This window comes from Siniperca chuatsi, linkage group LG10, assembly GCF_020085105.1.
Source record: "Siniperca chuatsi isolate FFG_IHB_CAS linkage group LG10, ASM2008510v1, whole genome shotgun sequence".
Classification (NCBI taxonomy): Eukaryota; Metazoa; Chordata; class Actinopteri; order Centrarchiformes; family Sinipercidae; genus Siniperca; species Siniperca chuatsi.
Genome location: NC_058051.1, coordinates 8,687,177 through 8,699,761, shown reverse-complemented (window position 1 = coordinate 8,699,761; position 12,585 = coordinate 8,687,177). Strand labels below are relative to the sequence as shown.

The following is a 12,585-nucleotide window of genomic DNA, read 5'->3' as shown; positions in this document are numbered from 1 at the left end:
AGGCCACGCCCCTCACACCATAAGTCCGAATGACTGGAAATTTCTCATATACATCCAGATCAATGTGCTCTACGAAAAAGACTCTTGGACCGCTAAAGTCCGCCTAACTAGATTTTCTGCCATTTTGAATATTTTCAGAAACACATTTTTGACATCTCCTCCTAAACTGTAGGTCCGATTGCTACCAAATTTTGGGTGGATCATCAAAAGTTGGACCATCAAAAGTTGCTTAAGGTTTGTTGATATCTTCTTTAGTTTTCAAGATAATGACCAATGAACTTCAAAAGGGGCGTGGCTCAGCACATAAATAGACCAAAGTCAACAACCATTGGGCCAATCATGACAAAACATACACGATATGTCCACATAAGTACCTTAAACATACCCTGAAAGTTTCATTCAAATCGACCACTAGGGGGCGCTACAAATGCAAAAAATGGCCTTGGAATGACACAAATCAGACTATAAATCAGTGTGATTGGTCTCACTCCTTCTTTAAGCAGAATTAAAGTAGCTGAAGTGACTTTTCTCAGCTTTATGAAGCCTGAAACCCACTTGTTGTTGCACGCAGCTTTAGTTTTGGCCGATTGAGCTGCTTCCTTCTGTTGAGTGAAAAAGGGTTTGAACCTGCAAATTGCCGCTTGCGGCTATATTTTAAAATGTTCTTGCATGATGCATGTATTTCAGTTTGGCTACTTTTTGGCTGCTTTACTATGGGGATGCTGGTGGTGCCTTGGGGAGACTTGGGTTCTTAACCTCAGTATTTTTTAAAACCTTGGCTACGGCGTTGCCCATAATGACAAAAATGAATTTCATTAAACACGGTTTCAATAATTAAATGGTAGGACACTAAGTCACAGTATATTCTGCTGACTAATACTCATGTTACAGAGGCAAAATTTTAAAGTGATTTAGTACTCTTTAAGGACATTTGTTTTCATTTTTGGGGGTTATTTGCTGTGATTTTGCCCCGCTTACAATTCCTATGACTACTACAAGCATTGTTGCTTATTCAAAGAGGCATATAAGTGACATCATCTTAAGACACTACGCACAATATTGCACTTGGGGCTTCCCTCTGAGAGAAGGCCAGTTTATACAGTCATATTCACACGGACTTAAGACATCTGTAGAGTAAACTGATCACTGGATGCTGGAACCATAAACTGGAGTAAACTGCACACTGGTGAAAGGGTATTTCAAAGGACTGAACTCGGACAAAAGAAACATGATTTTTAAGTCTGAAATGAACAGCTGCAATTCAGTTTAGCAATTTAAATTTACTAGACGCTGTAGAGTGAAATACTACACCAAGGGGCTTGATTTGAGGCAATGTTGGATAGTGTCTTTTTTCTGAGACATAAAAGTAGTGATCATACACAATCACTTTGAATCACATTCCTCTGCTTTTGTGTGGAATATCCAGCTAAAATATTCATTTTATTCCTATCTGTCTAATCCCACCAAATCAGTAGCGAAGTCATATGAACTCAATGGATTGGCATATACTCTGAGGCTCTTCCGGCACAAGGAACACTGAAATCGAGGGTAGAAATACTATACTTGAATGCGTTTGAGTCAGATGAGGTTTTGTTGTCGGCTGTTTTTGTCAGCAGTAATGTTATTTACATTTTTAAGTATGTACAGTAGAGAATATCCCAGAGATGTTACGTTCTGTAAAGCTGCAATGGGGTACTCCTTCAAATTCCTTACATTTGAAAGTCTTTCGATGAAGAGTCATACAGTCCCTATTGAAGTGTTTTGAATGTTTAATAATGGACTTGCTGCTGTATTGCAAGTCTTGACTCTATCACTGTATGAGGAGTATCAATAATCTTCTTTCTGAAGCTATGAATATACACAACACACAAACTCAAAGTCATTAAATAGCAAGATTTTAAATAAATCCTCTTAAAATCATAGATGGGCCTTATGGTTCTTCATCTTAAGGTTTGAATTTCTCACACAAATCAAGACCTTAAATACAGTAAATATTTTTTTCCATCGCAGGTACTCATTGAAAAAGTCAAGTGTTAGATGCACTGTACAACCTTAGATCTTTTTTTTTCAAAATATAGTTCATCCCAGTGTGTTTTGTTGTATTTTATAATCTTACAGAATCTTGTACACTTGGTGTCTGCATTGATATTGGGTGATATCCTGATCATTGGAGAGAAGAGAAGAAGAGAGTAGAGGGGGAGAAGAGAGGAGAGGGAAAGAAACAGATGGATGAGTGAAGAGAAGACAAGTTGTCCAGTGCCATTGTTGCCCTCAGTGAAGACGCTGCACTCCATACCTTGGCTCTCTTCTGTCCCGCACCTCAATCTGAAAACAAGACAGAGGATTCTTATTGTACTGATTTAGAGGGCCATAGAAATTAAACATCATGAAATTAAGTTTTATAACTAGGTTCGGGAACAAAGGTAAGCTGCTCTCCGACCCACTCCAGATCCAGGCACTCAAACAACAGGCAAAGCCGCTGAGACCCGAATTCAATCCGCCAACACTCTGACCGTCCCCCAGCTTCAAACATAGCCGAGTGGACAGTCGCTCGCCTGAAGCACACATTCAGAAAAAACATCCCTTTCCACAATTTTTCAGCTATTCATAGACTTGCAGCAAAACACCACTCTCCCTCTCCGAGCTTCTCAAGCACTTCACCTTATGTTGTGTAGCCGTGGTAATGCCAGTGATGTCACGCCACGTCCCATGACCGAAGAAGAAGGTGGCCAGGTGGTATCAAACCCTGTGCAAGCGCTCTCTGTTTCACAGCCATCTCATTTCTCCACTATTTTCCCTCATAAACAACCCGAGCACATGCATCCCTCCATCCCTGCATCCTTTCCTCTTCTCTTGCTTCTACCTTTCCTAGCCCATTTTCTTGGGCCACCTCAGCTCCTCCAACCTCGAGGATAGCTACCAGGAAATACTCAGGGAAAAAGAGACTTGTCATAGACCTCTCATCCCCCCATGGCTCACAAGCATCAACAGCCTAATTCCCAGCTCGGACTTCTTTGTGCAGTATACAACAATCGATTGCTCCATCTCTCCCATCTGCCTTGCAGGCCAAGGAGCATAGTTGCCCAAGGCAGACATCACCAGTGCCTTCAAAGTCCTTCCCATCCACTGTGACTACTGACATCTTTTCAGCATTCTCTGGAAGGGCGCATGCTACTTCGCAGTGCATCTGACTTTCGGGTGCAAGAGCAGCCTGAAAATATTCAACTCTTTATCTAAAGAACTCTGGCTGGTGGATCTTGACAAACAACTACAAACTCCCGTATGTCATCCATCTCCTAGATGACTTTCTCACCATAACACCATGTTGGGATTTACAATGTTTAAAGGGGGCGCCCACTTGTGTAGGTGCAATCAATTAATTATGGCTATCAGAATTATCAAAGATAATCATAAATAACTTTAAGAAGAGTGGTGCCCCCAAGGACTATATTCATTAAAGAAGAGAAATGATAGGCAATGAATTGATTGAGTCTCATAAAATACACTAAAATATCAATTTGGTTATATCAACTATAACCATAATTACCATTAATAGCTAGTAGGTTACCATTAATAGTTAGTAGGTTGACGGGTTTGGAGTTCAACATAGAAGAGTTCAACATTCACTCTAGTGCAACATTAAAGAAGCCAGTATAATTATACACAAGCATTTATTAAAAATGCTTGTGTAAAATTCATTGTGTTTTTGGTTTGTTTAACTCTAAATTCAATACAGAACTACAGAACACAGGGTGTGTGTGTGTGTGCTCTGGTCTGGGTGTGTGCCAAAAGGAATGTGTGTATGTGTCTTTGTTCTGCCTCCGTATGTCTCGCGTGCACAAGCATGAACCCATGTGGTCAGAAACAATGAAACATGTGAAGTGGGAGCTTTAAAGTTACTCTCTGCCGTGTGTGGTTGTCTTTAAGTCAAATTAGAGGTGTATGTTTGTGTGATCTGTTTAGGATAACGGTGCCAAGTTAAAAGGAGTTAGCATGCAAAGACTCTGTGTGTGTCTGTGTAGAGCATAACATAAAGTAACATCAACTTAGCGTGTGGCTACCAAATTAACAACAATTAACAGATAAACACGTCACAACAACAAAACCTCAGAAAAACACATCAGTAACGTCACATATACAAAAGTTAAACAGTCCTTTGCATAGCTATATATACTGTTGCTCTATGCTATGCCCAGTTCATAGGAGGGAAAGAGAGGTGGCTTTGGTGCTGCTGTTAGCTGGCGGTCAGTCTGTTGTAGACGATCCAAGCTAGGAAGAATTGTGGTTCCGCTGCGGAAGCGTCTTTTGCTGTGCAGTGTCCGTTTGTAGAGATTGGAGGAAGCCGGTCGCTCCGCCTGTGGTTGTCCTTACAGAGTTAACAGCTCTGCATCAACTTGCTTCATGCTCCTTTAGCAGGTGAAGTTAGCTGGCAGGCTTTGTGTGTGGCAGCCGATGCCGTGTTCAGTGGCTCTCAGGATTGTGGGACAAAAGAATGCAATCTCCTAACCTAAGTTCAGTTAACAATCACCCAAATTCATCTGTGGGGTCCCAACAACCACTATCTTGTTCCCACTCATATGGTCTCAATACTGACTTATTTCACGAACTTAGAGTTCCTCTCTCCTCAAAAAATGGAAGGCCCCAGCACATCCCTGGAATTTCTTGGCATCATCCTCGACTCCATCTCACTCCAATAATCCCTGCCTACTGAGAAAATTCACCGGATTTCCTTACTTATTTATAATTTCCTTCTGGCTCACAGATGCACCAAATGCCAAGTTCTCTCGTTGTTAGGCCACCTCAACTCCGCTATCCGTATCATCCCTCAAGGTCGATCCTTCTTGTCACACCTCCTTTCTATAGCCGCCTCTGTTCCATCTCTCCACAAGCACATTACGTTGGATGAAGCATGCAAGACTGACCTAAAACTGTGGCACCAGTTCCTCTCCTCCTGGAATGACATCTCCTTCATTTATGATGAACATGTCACCAAGCCAGAAGACATCCAGCTGTTCACAGATGCAGCCCCTTCCATTGGCTTTTTGGCTGCTACTACGGCAGCATGTTGTTCTCAGCTGAATGGCCTGCCGAATTCTCATCTTTCACTCCTTCCTCCACCATCTGCGAAATGTACGCTATCATCATAGCAGCTGCTCTTTGAGAGACAGGTAAAGTGGCCACATACTTCTGGTTTCACCTCCACTTTCGCCAAATGTTATCCAGATCTGGAATATCCCCCGAGCTATACTCAGGGTATAGCCCTCCGAATCGGAGCCGCCTCCATCCCATCCAGGCAGGGAATCCCTGACCACATCATCAAAATTCGTGGCCACTGGTCTTCTCCAGCAGACCTTATTTACATCCGAAATGATCTGAATGACATCAGAAACGCCCACGCACATCTTGCGATTTGAAGTTTTTGGGGGCTCTATCTGAATCAGAAAACATGAAAAGACAGCTTCCCCACTCAGAGTCTCAACTCCCCAGGTTCCCTCCTGTCTTCCCACAACCAGCTGACACCGGTCAATCATCGTACTCCTCCATCCATCTGTCCACGACCTTGATTTCTCCCCTCATCCTTCTACCCTCACCCCTTCAACCCTCCCTTCAGACCCTTAATCCATCCCTCCTACATCATCTTGGCTCTCCTCCATCCATAATATACAATAAACTATTCTAAATCCATATCATTATTCGCGTGGTCTTTGTTAGTGAATGCACATTCAAGAGTTTATAGGTAAGATTTAAAGGAGATGGGGAGCACTACTCAGTGAAAACAGCTATATAAGGTTGTCTGTGGCTCTGTAGGACCTTTGTTGAGTCTAAGAAGATATCCTGAGTGATGTAATTAGGGTTATTTCAGCTTGGAGACAAATTTTTTATGCAAAGCATATGTTACAAAGTGGAGCGTTGAGTTTAAAAAACGTGGGCGTTTAACTGGCAGAGAAGATTTGTTTCCATTTTTTTCACTGTACATTTACTGTACATTCTAATAATGTTTCAAAACATCAAACAAGGTGACATTTATATTAACTTACATCAAATATTTCAAAAAGTAAGAAATAAGCAACATAAAAATCACAATATTGAAAACGCTTTTAAATATGCAATTATGGCTCAAGGATACCAGTCATAGTAATGCAATGCATTTTCCAGCTCGAGTTTTCCAGGTGCACAGAAGTCAGGAAAAACAACCATCAAAGCAAGAAATGGAAATATTTGTAAATGTAAATAGAGCTCAATATCGGCCTATGTTATTTCATTTCAAATTTGTTCATGTATGTCATTTTTGACATCCAGTATGTGACATGTGACATATGTGTAGTGAGTGGGTTTAGTTGGTGCATATTGAAGGGATGCCAAGGAAAAAACAAATTAAAGGTATTACTGTACCTCAGCAGTATGGCATTGTTGATGAATACCAGCAGGAAAAAAGACTCCTCCACTACTATGTGTCAATGTGGCTGGGCACTGTACTATGCTCGAAAGCTAATGAAGCTTTACATAGGCACATGTTAATGTATTCCTCAAATGCACATGAAATGTATAAAGCAAAAGTCAACTTACCCTTGACACAGCAAAATCTGCAAGGACAAAAAAGAACAAAAGTGTTGGCATATAGGCACAGAGAGGCAAGACCAGGAAAAGTTCATATTTGTGCAAAACATAAGTCTGCTTATGTAAGAATAAGTTAAGCATTTAGGTCATCGCTTAGGTTAAAAATTAATGGTTTGGTTTTTTTTTACCACTATGTCCAGCTTAAGTCCACTTTTTTCATTCATTTAATTTATTTCTCGTAGTCAATTTATTTTTTGTGTTTATTTATATGTTTCTACTTAAAATGTTCTTGTACTCTAAAAAATGTCATTATTTTTTCAGTATATGTTGATATAAACCCACTGATTTTTTTATTATTATTGACCTATTGCTGTTGCAGTTTACTTTTTCATCTTTGTCATTTATATGGACAACAAACACTTTCATGGACTGTCCATAGGTTGTCACACAGTTTTGTTGTATCAGTTCATATAAAGAAGCTAAAAGGTCATTTATTTTGATGAAAGAAATGTGAGCAAAAAAGGAACTTCACACAGCTGGTGAAGCATTAGATGCATTAAATGTGTAAAATTACTGAGACTGGCAGTGAGGTTAATAAGATAAGAAGAGAAGGACACGCCCACAACTCCAGTTACCATGGAAACCATCATGGAGACTGTCGGAGAACCGATGCATCTTATGTCCCTTCACTCTCTCTTGCTCTCTATCAGTCTGCATATCTTTCATGCTCTCGGTCTACTATGCCATCTTATGCCACAGATCTCTCTCAATCTTTTTTCTGCCTCTCTTTCACTCTTGCTCTGTTTCTTTTTGTGTTGTACATTTATGGAGTCAAATCAAACACATAATCCTTATATAAGGAGATTGTCTATTGTTTTGTATTGTATCTTTTACTCTTGCCTCTCCACTGCCTTCTTCTGCTATTCCTTTCCTCCTCTTCCTCTCTTTTCATACAGCTGAAACAATGCAATTCAAGTGTCCTGATGCAACATCATGCAAACTGTCAGAAATCCTCTGGGGGACTCTTTCCCACTCTTGAGTACAGCACTGACAGTATTTTGGCTGAGGTCAGGTTGGAGTGTAATCACTTTAACTGGGCAAATGTTGTTTATGTTAATTGCCTCACAGTTAAGGCCTAAAAAGGAAGACTGGCTGGCTAACCCACCTTTAGAGGCCTTGAGTTACTGTATTACACACTACAGTCTTTTTTCTTTTATTTATATTTTTATTCAAGTATACAGTAATGTGATGCTTAACATGTTAATTCAAATTTTAAAAAGATCTATTCTTTCAACTTCATCATATATCCATAAAAACAAACAAACAAAATCAAACCAAAAAAGCAATATGCAGGCTAATTAAACCCCTCCCCTGAACAGTGATTGTCTAATCATAGCTTAGCAATTGTAACTAGGCATGGCAGGTCTGTCAAGTAGAGATGGGAGGTTCAACTCTTTATACTGACTCTAGTTTGTATTAGTCACTCACTAAAGAGTCGGGTTTTCAAGTCACTCGAGTCACCAAGTCAGTCACCCAGAGCTTGGTGAATCCCTCCACTGGCCCCAGCGCCAAAAGAGCATGTGCACCAGAGACTTCTGGCTAACTTCCGGTTTAGCCCCCTGCTAACTTGAATGGGATAAAATAATTTAATCGTGCGGGTCTTATAGACTTTCCAAATGTTATCGTACCAAAGGGATCAAATTCTGATTGTGAGAGTCATTTTGCAGGGGATGTGACGCTAAAAAAATTCTTCAAAATTTCCCAGTTTTGGGTCGGAATGGCATGGCTGTCATCAGTTTTAAATAGTATCTTGTAGATTACTGAGAGGGGTTTTTTGTGAACGGTTAGTTGGTTGAATTGAACAGCCAGTGGGATGATTCAAGAGTGCTGTTTGATAGGTTGATTTTACCCTTAAGACAGTATTTCGGTTGAGAGTATTGCAGGAAACTGTTGCCACCGATATCGTACCTCTGTTTGAGCGCTTCAGAAGGAATCAGTGAGCCATGTTCAAATAAATGCTTTAGTGTGTGTGCAATACCAAGTTCTTTCCATTTTCCAAATATTATTTGTTTATTTTTGATGTGAATGTCTGGATCATGCCATATTGGAGTGGATTCATGGGGTCAGGCCGTGTCCAGTCTTTTGGTTTCCACCAAGCTGTCAGAATCACTGCTATAAATTGTTTTTTGAAGCAATTGTGATTTTTTTTGGTAGATCTGATATTAATAATTCCTGACATTCATATTGTTCGATATCCATCCATGGGTGTCGTGATTGTGTTTGTTTATTTGAATCCATGTTATGTATTGAAGATAATACATAATGGTGGTAATATCTGAAATTTGGGGCAGCTACACCTGCAAAGTCTTTTGGTTTCTGTGTTTTTAGTAGTATGCTCCTCTTTACTGCTGTCACTCTTCCTATTAAAGAAATGGGTAAATTGTTCCAGCAGATAAGGTCTTCCTTAATAGTTTTGTAATGTTTGTTTTGGTAATGGAGTGAAGCTTAGGAGCAGCTTAGCTCCTAACAGCTTGGTGGAGACATTGATACCAAGATATTACCTGTTGTGAAATGTAGTTTTTTTCATGGCAGCCTTCCAGCCTTCCCCACAGAGTGACATAATTGTTGATTTTGACCAGTTTATAGAATAGTCTGAACTTTTTGAGAAACTGGAGATAAGATTTGAGATTTCTATAAGGGATGTTGGTTTTGTTAGATATAAAAGTATGTCGTTTGCATATAAGCTGATCTTGTGGTGGAAGTGTTTTGTTTGTATGCCTGTAATATTATTGTTTTGCCGAATGGATGCTGCGAGAGGTTAAGTGAAGACTGCAAAAAGTGACGGAGAGAGTGGACATCCTTGTCTTGTGCCTCTCCAAAGTATAAAATGTTGGGAGGTAAAATTATAAGTAATGAAAGATGCAGAAGGTGAATTATAGAGTGATCCACTGAATGAACGACTCTCCAAAAACAAATCTCTGAAGAATGTGAAAGAAGTATGTCAATTTCACTTTATCAAAAGCTTTTTCAACATCCAGTGATGTGATAACGGTGTTTAAGTGGTTTCTTTGGGATCTGTTGATTAAACTGAATAGACATCATATGTTGGAGGATGAATGTTTGCCCTTTATAAAACCTGTTTGGTCTGGGTGGATTATACAAGATATGAATGATTCCAATCTGTTGGCTAGTGCTTTACTATATTTTGATAATCCAGTTGATTGGGCTTATTGGTCTGTAGCTGGAGGTGAGTGTTGGGTCTTTGTTGGGTTTGAGCAGGACTGAAATGAGAGCAGTGTTCATGTGTGGTGGTATATTTCCTGATGATTTGATTTCATTAACCATTCTGAAAAACAGTGGAGATATGAGGTACCAAAATTGTTTATAGAACTCTATGGGATATCCATCTGAACTAGGTGATTTATTATTAGGCATGGGGAGAGTTTTCTTGAGTTCTTCTGGAGTTATGGGTTGGTCCATTGTGTTGGCCTGTTCTATAGATAGTTTAGGGAGTTCGATGTTGTCAAGAAATGAGTGGATGCTTGAGGTGCTGCATTAATTGTCAGAGTGGTAGAGATCCTTATAGTAATAATGGAAGATCTGGTTTGTGTTATTTGGGTTAAGATTTAGGTTTCCATGTATATCTTTGATTGCTGTTATCAATGTTTTTTCCTTGTTTCTTTTAAGCTGGTTGGTGAGACATTTACCTGTTTTGTCATTGTGTCAAAAAATTCAGACTTGCTCTTTGCATGAGAAATTGGGATTTTTTTATGTATCATTTTTATAAGCTGAAACTTAATTATCTGTATTTCATTCAGTGGGGGATTCGGAAGGTTTGGAGTTCATATGTTTAAGTTTGAGGTCAAGTTCTTGTTGTATTGATTGGTGATGTTTCTTTAGAGTCATTCAATTCAATGAAGGATGTCTAAAAAAAAATTGCTAAAATCTTTGTCTGTTAGGACTGAGGTGTTGGGTCTTTTTCATGTACTAGGTCAAAGCTGATTGGTCCATGGTCTGAGATAATTACTAGATGAATTTAGGGGTTGCTGATTTGCGATATAACAGAGTTACTGACTAGGAAGTAGTAGGAGTATTGTCTGTTTGATGGATTTTTTGATTGCCAACAATCACCAAGACCCAAATCCTTCATGTAGTATTTTATTATGTCACAAGAGTGCATGTCCTGTAGTTATTTCCAGTGTTTGATCTGTCTAGGGTTGGGTTGAGGACTGTGCGAGAAGACTGTGTGAAAGAAATCAGGATTGTCATCAATGGGCCCATAAATGTTGGCTATTGTTATTTTCACATTCCTAATGAGTCCATTAATAATAACAAAGCGGCTCTTTTTATAAAATTATATGATGCACAAAATATATGGTTTGTCCATTTAGTTCTGAGTTTTAGATGTTCTGATGCAGTGAGATCTCTTGCATGTTGCAGATGGCAGAAGCTGGGTTTCATTCGGATGAGATGATCTTTGGTATGCTTTGCCGGTGAGCCAATGCCCTGAATGTTCCAACTAATGAACTTGTGTGTTGATATTATGAGTAATTTTAAAGATCCATTTTCCTTTAGGGATGAACCTCCACTTCAGAGAAATGACACTGTTTAGTGCAGTACCTAAATTTATAATCATGTGTCCTACTATTCTAATGGAGTGGGTGATTCAACGGTCTGTATGCAAAAAAACAAAAACAAAACAAAAACAACAGCTAAACAAAACAAACAAACAAAAAATCTACAACAACAAACAGGTGCATCAACATACTGTAAATACACAGCATGAAAGAGGTAGTGTAGTGTAGTGTGTGTCTGTGTGTATGTGTGTGTGTGTGCGTGCGTGCATAGAAGGATAGAAAGAAAGAGGGGAGGGGGGAGAGAGAGAAAAAAGAAAGAAAAGAAACTAGGAGAATGAGAGTGTTAGTGTGTATTATAAGCGTTAAGGTCATTTAGGTAGAACAATGTTAACATTGTCCACATGGCGAGATTTAAATTTATTTATTTTAGCTTTATATTGTTGTTTTTTTGTTAGTCTTTATCCATTCAGAAGAGCCAGGGTGTGGTGGTGGAGTTTCGGAATAGTTGTCCTTCAATGTATGTGGTAGTTTTGGTGTTATCACTTCCTGTTTTATTTTATAGCAGTCTTCTTCCCTTGTGTGTCTTGTGTTTTTACTTCCTGTCTGTGTTTTCCCTCCAGTTTTGATTGTTGGTCCTCCCTTGATTGTTTGCACCTGTGTCTCGTTGTCTCACCTCCCCTTGGGTATTTAGTCTGGGTCTTTTCTTTGTTCTGTGTCGGATCATTGTTGTACACATGGTGTTGTTCCTTGCTAAGCCCTGTGATTGTGTTATCTTGGATTCTTTGTTCTCCTGGATTTTGGATTTTTGGATTTTGTCTGCTCATTACCTGTCTGCTCACCTCTGCCTGTTCTTGCCTACATTCCACCCAACAATAAACACGGTAGTCATCCAGCTCCTTCCGCTTCCTTGTCATCTGCTTTTGGGTCCACATACACCTGCCTATAGCACCTCGCCATACGACAGAATGATCCGACCAAACATGGACCCAGCAGGTAAAGACCCGGAGGTAGCACCCTACCACTTAGCACTGGCTAATAGAGAGGTTCTGCTAGGTCAGCACGAACAGTTACTCCAGACTCTGGCAGACAGCAGAAAGGCCATGGTTTCCCAAATCACACAGCTAACCCAGCAGGTCTCCCGACTCACCACCCAGCTCTCAACAGCCGGCACCACCTCGCCTACAGATTCCGGTCACTCTCCACCACTCCCTGTCTCTGCTGGATGGCAGGAGCCATTCCTCCCTGTCTCTGCTGGATGGCTCCAGCCATTCCTCCCTTTCTCTGCTGGATGGCAGCAGCCATCACACCCTGTCCTTTCCTTCGCCGCTGGATCGCAGCCGCACCCTGTCCTCTCCTCCGCTGCTGGATCGCAGCCGCACCCTGTCCTTTCCTCCGCCGCTGGATCGCAGCCACACCCTGTCCTCGCCTCCGCCGCTGGATCGCAGCAGCC

General features: G+C 40.4%; 1 protein-coding gene across 3 annotated transcripts in view; it reads right to left on the bottom strand.

Moving 5' to 3' along the window:
• Window positions 1–1,751: 1,751 nt before the first annotated feature.
• The window catches only part of LOC122882935 (LHFPL tetraspan subfamily member 4 protein-like), a 60,323-nt gene continuing 49,489 nt past the window's right edge, over window positions 1,752–12,585 (bottom strand). For 2 of the 3 annotated variants that reach the window (XM_044210910.1, XM_044210909.1), the window contains 2 exons: window positions 6,568–6,584; window positions 1,752–2,325 (listed from right to left, as the gene is read on the bottom strand). In XM_044210910.1, the coding sequence (XP_044066845.1) occupies window positions 2,272–2,325; window positions 6,568–6,584 (71 nt within the window). In that variant the 3' untranslated portion in view covers window positions 1,752–2,271. The remainder of the gene's footprint in view (window positions 2,326–6,567; window positions 6,585–12,585) is intronic. The other variant, XM_044210911.1, reaches the window with a different exon arrangement.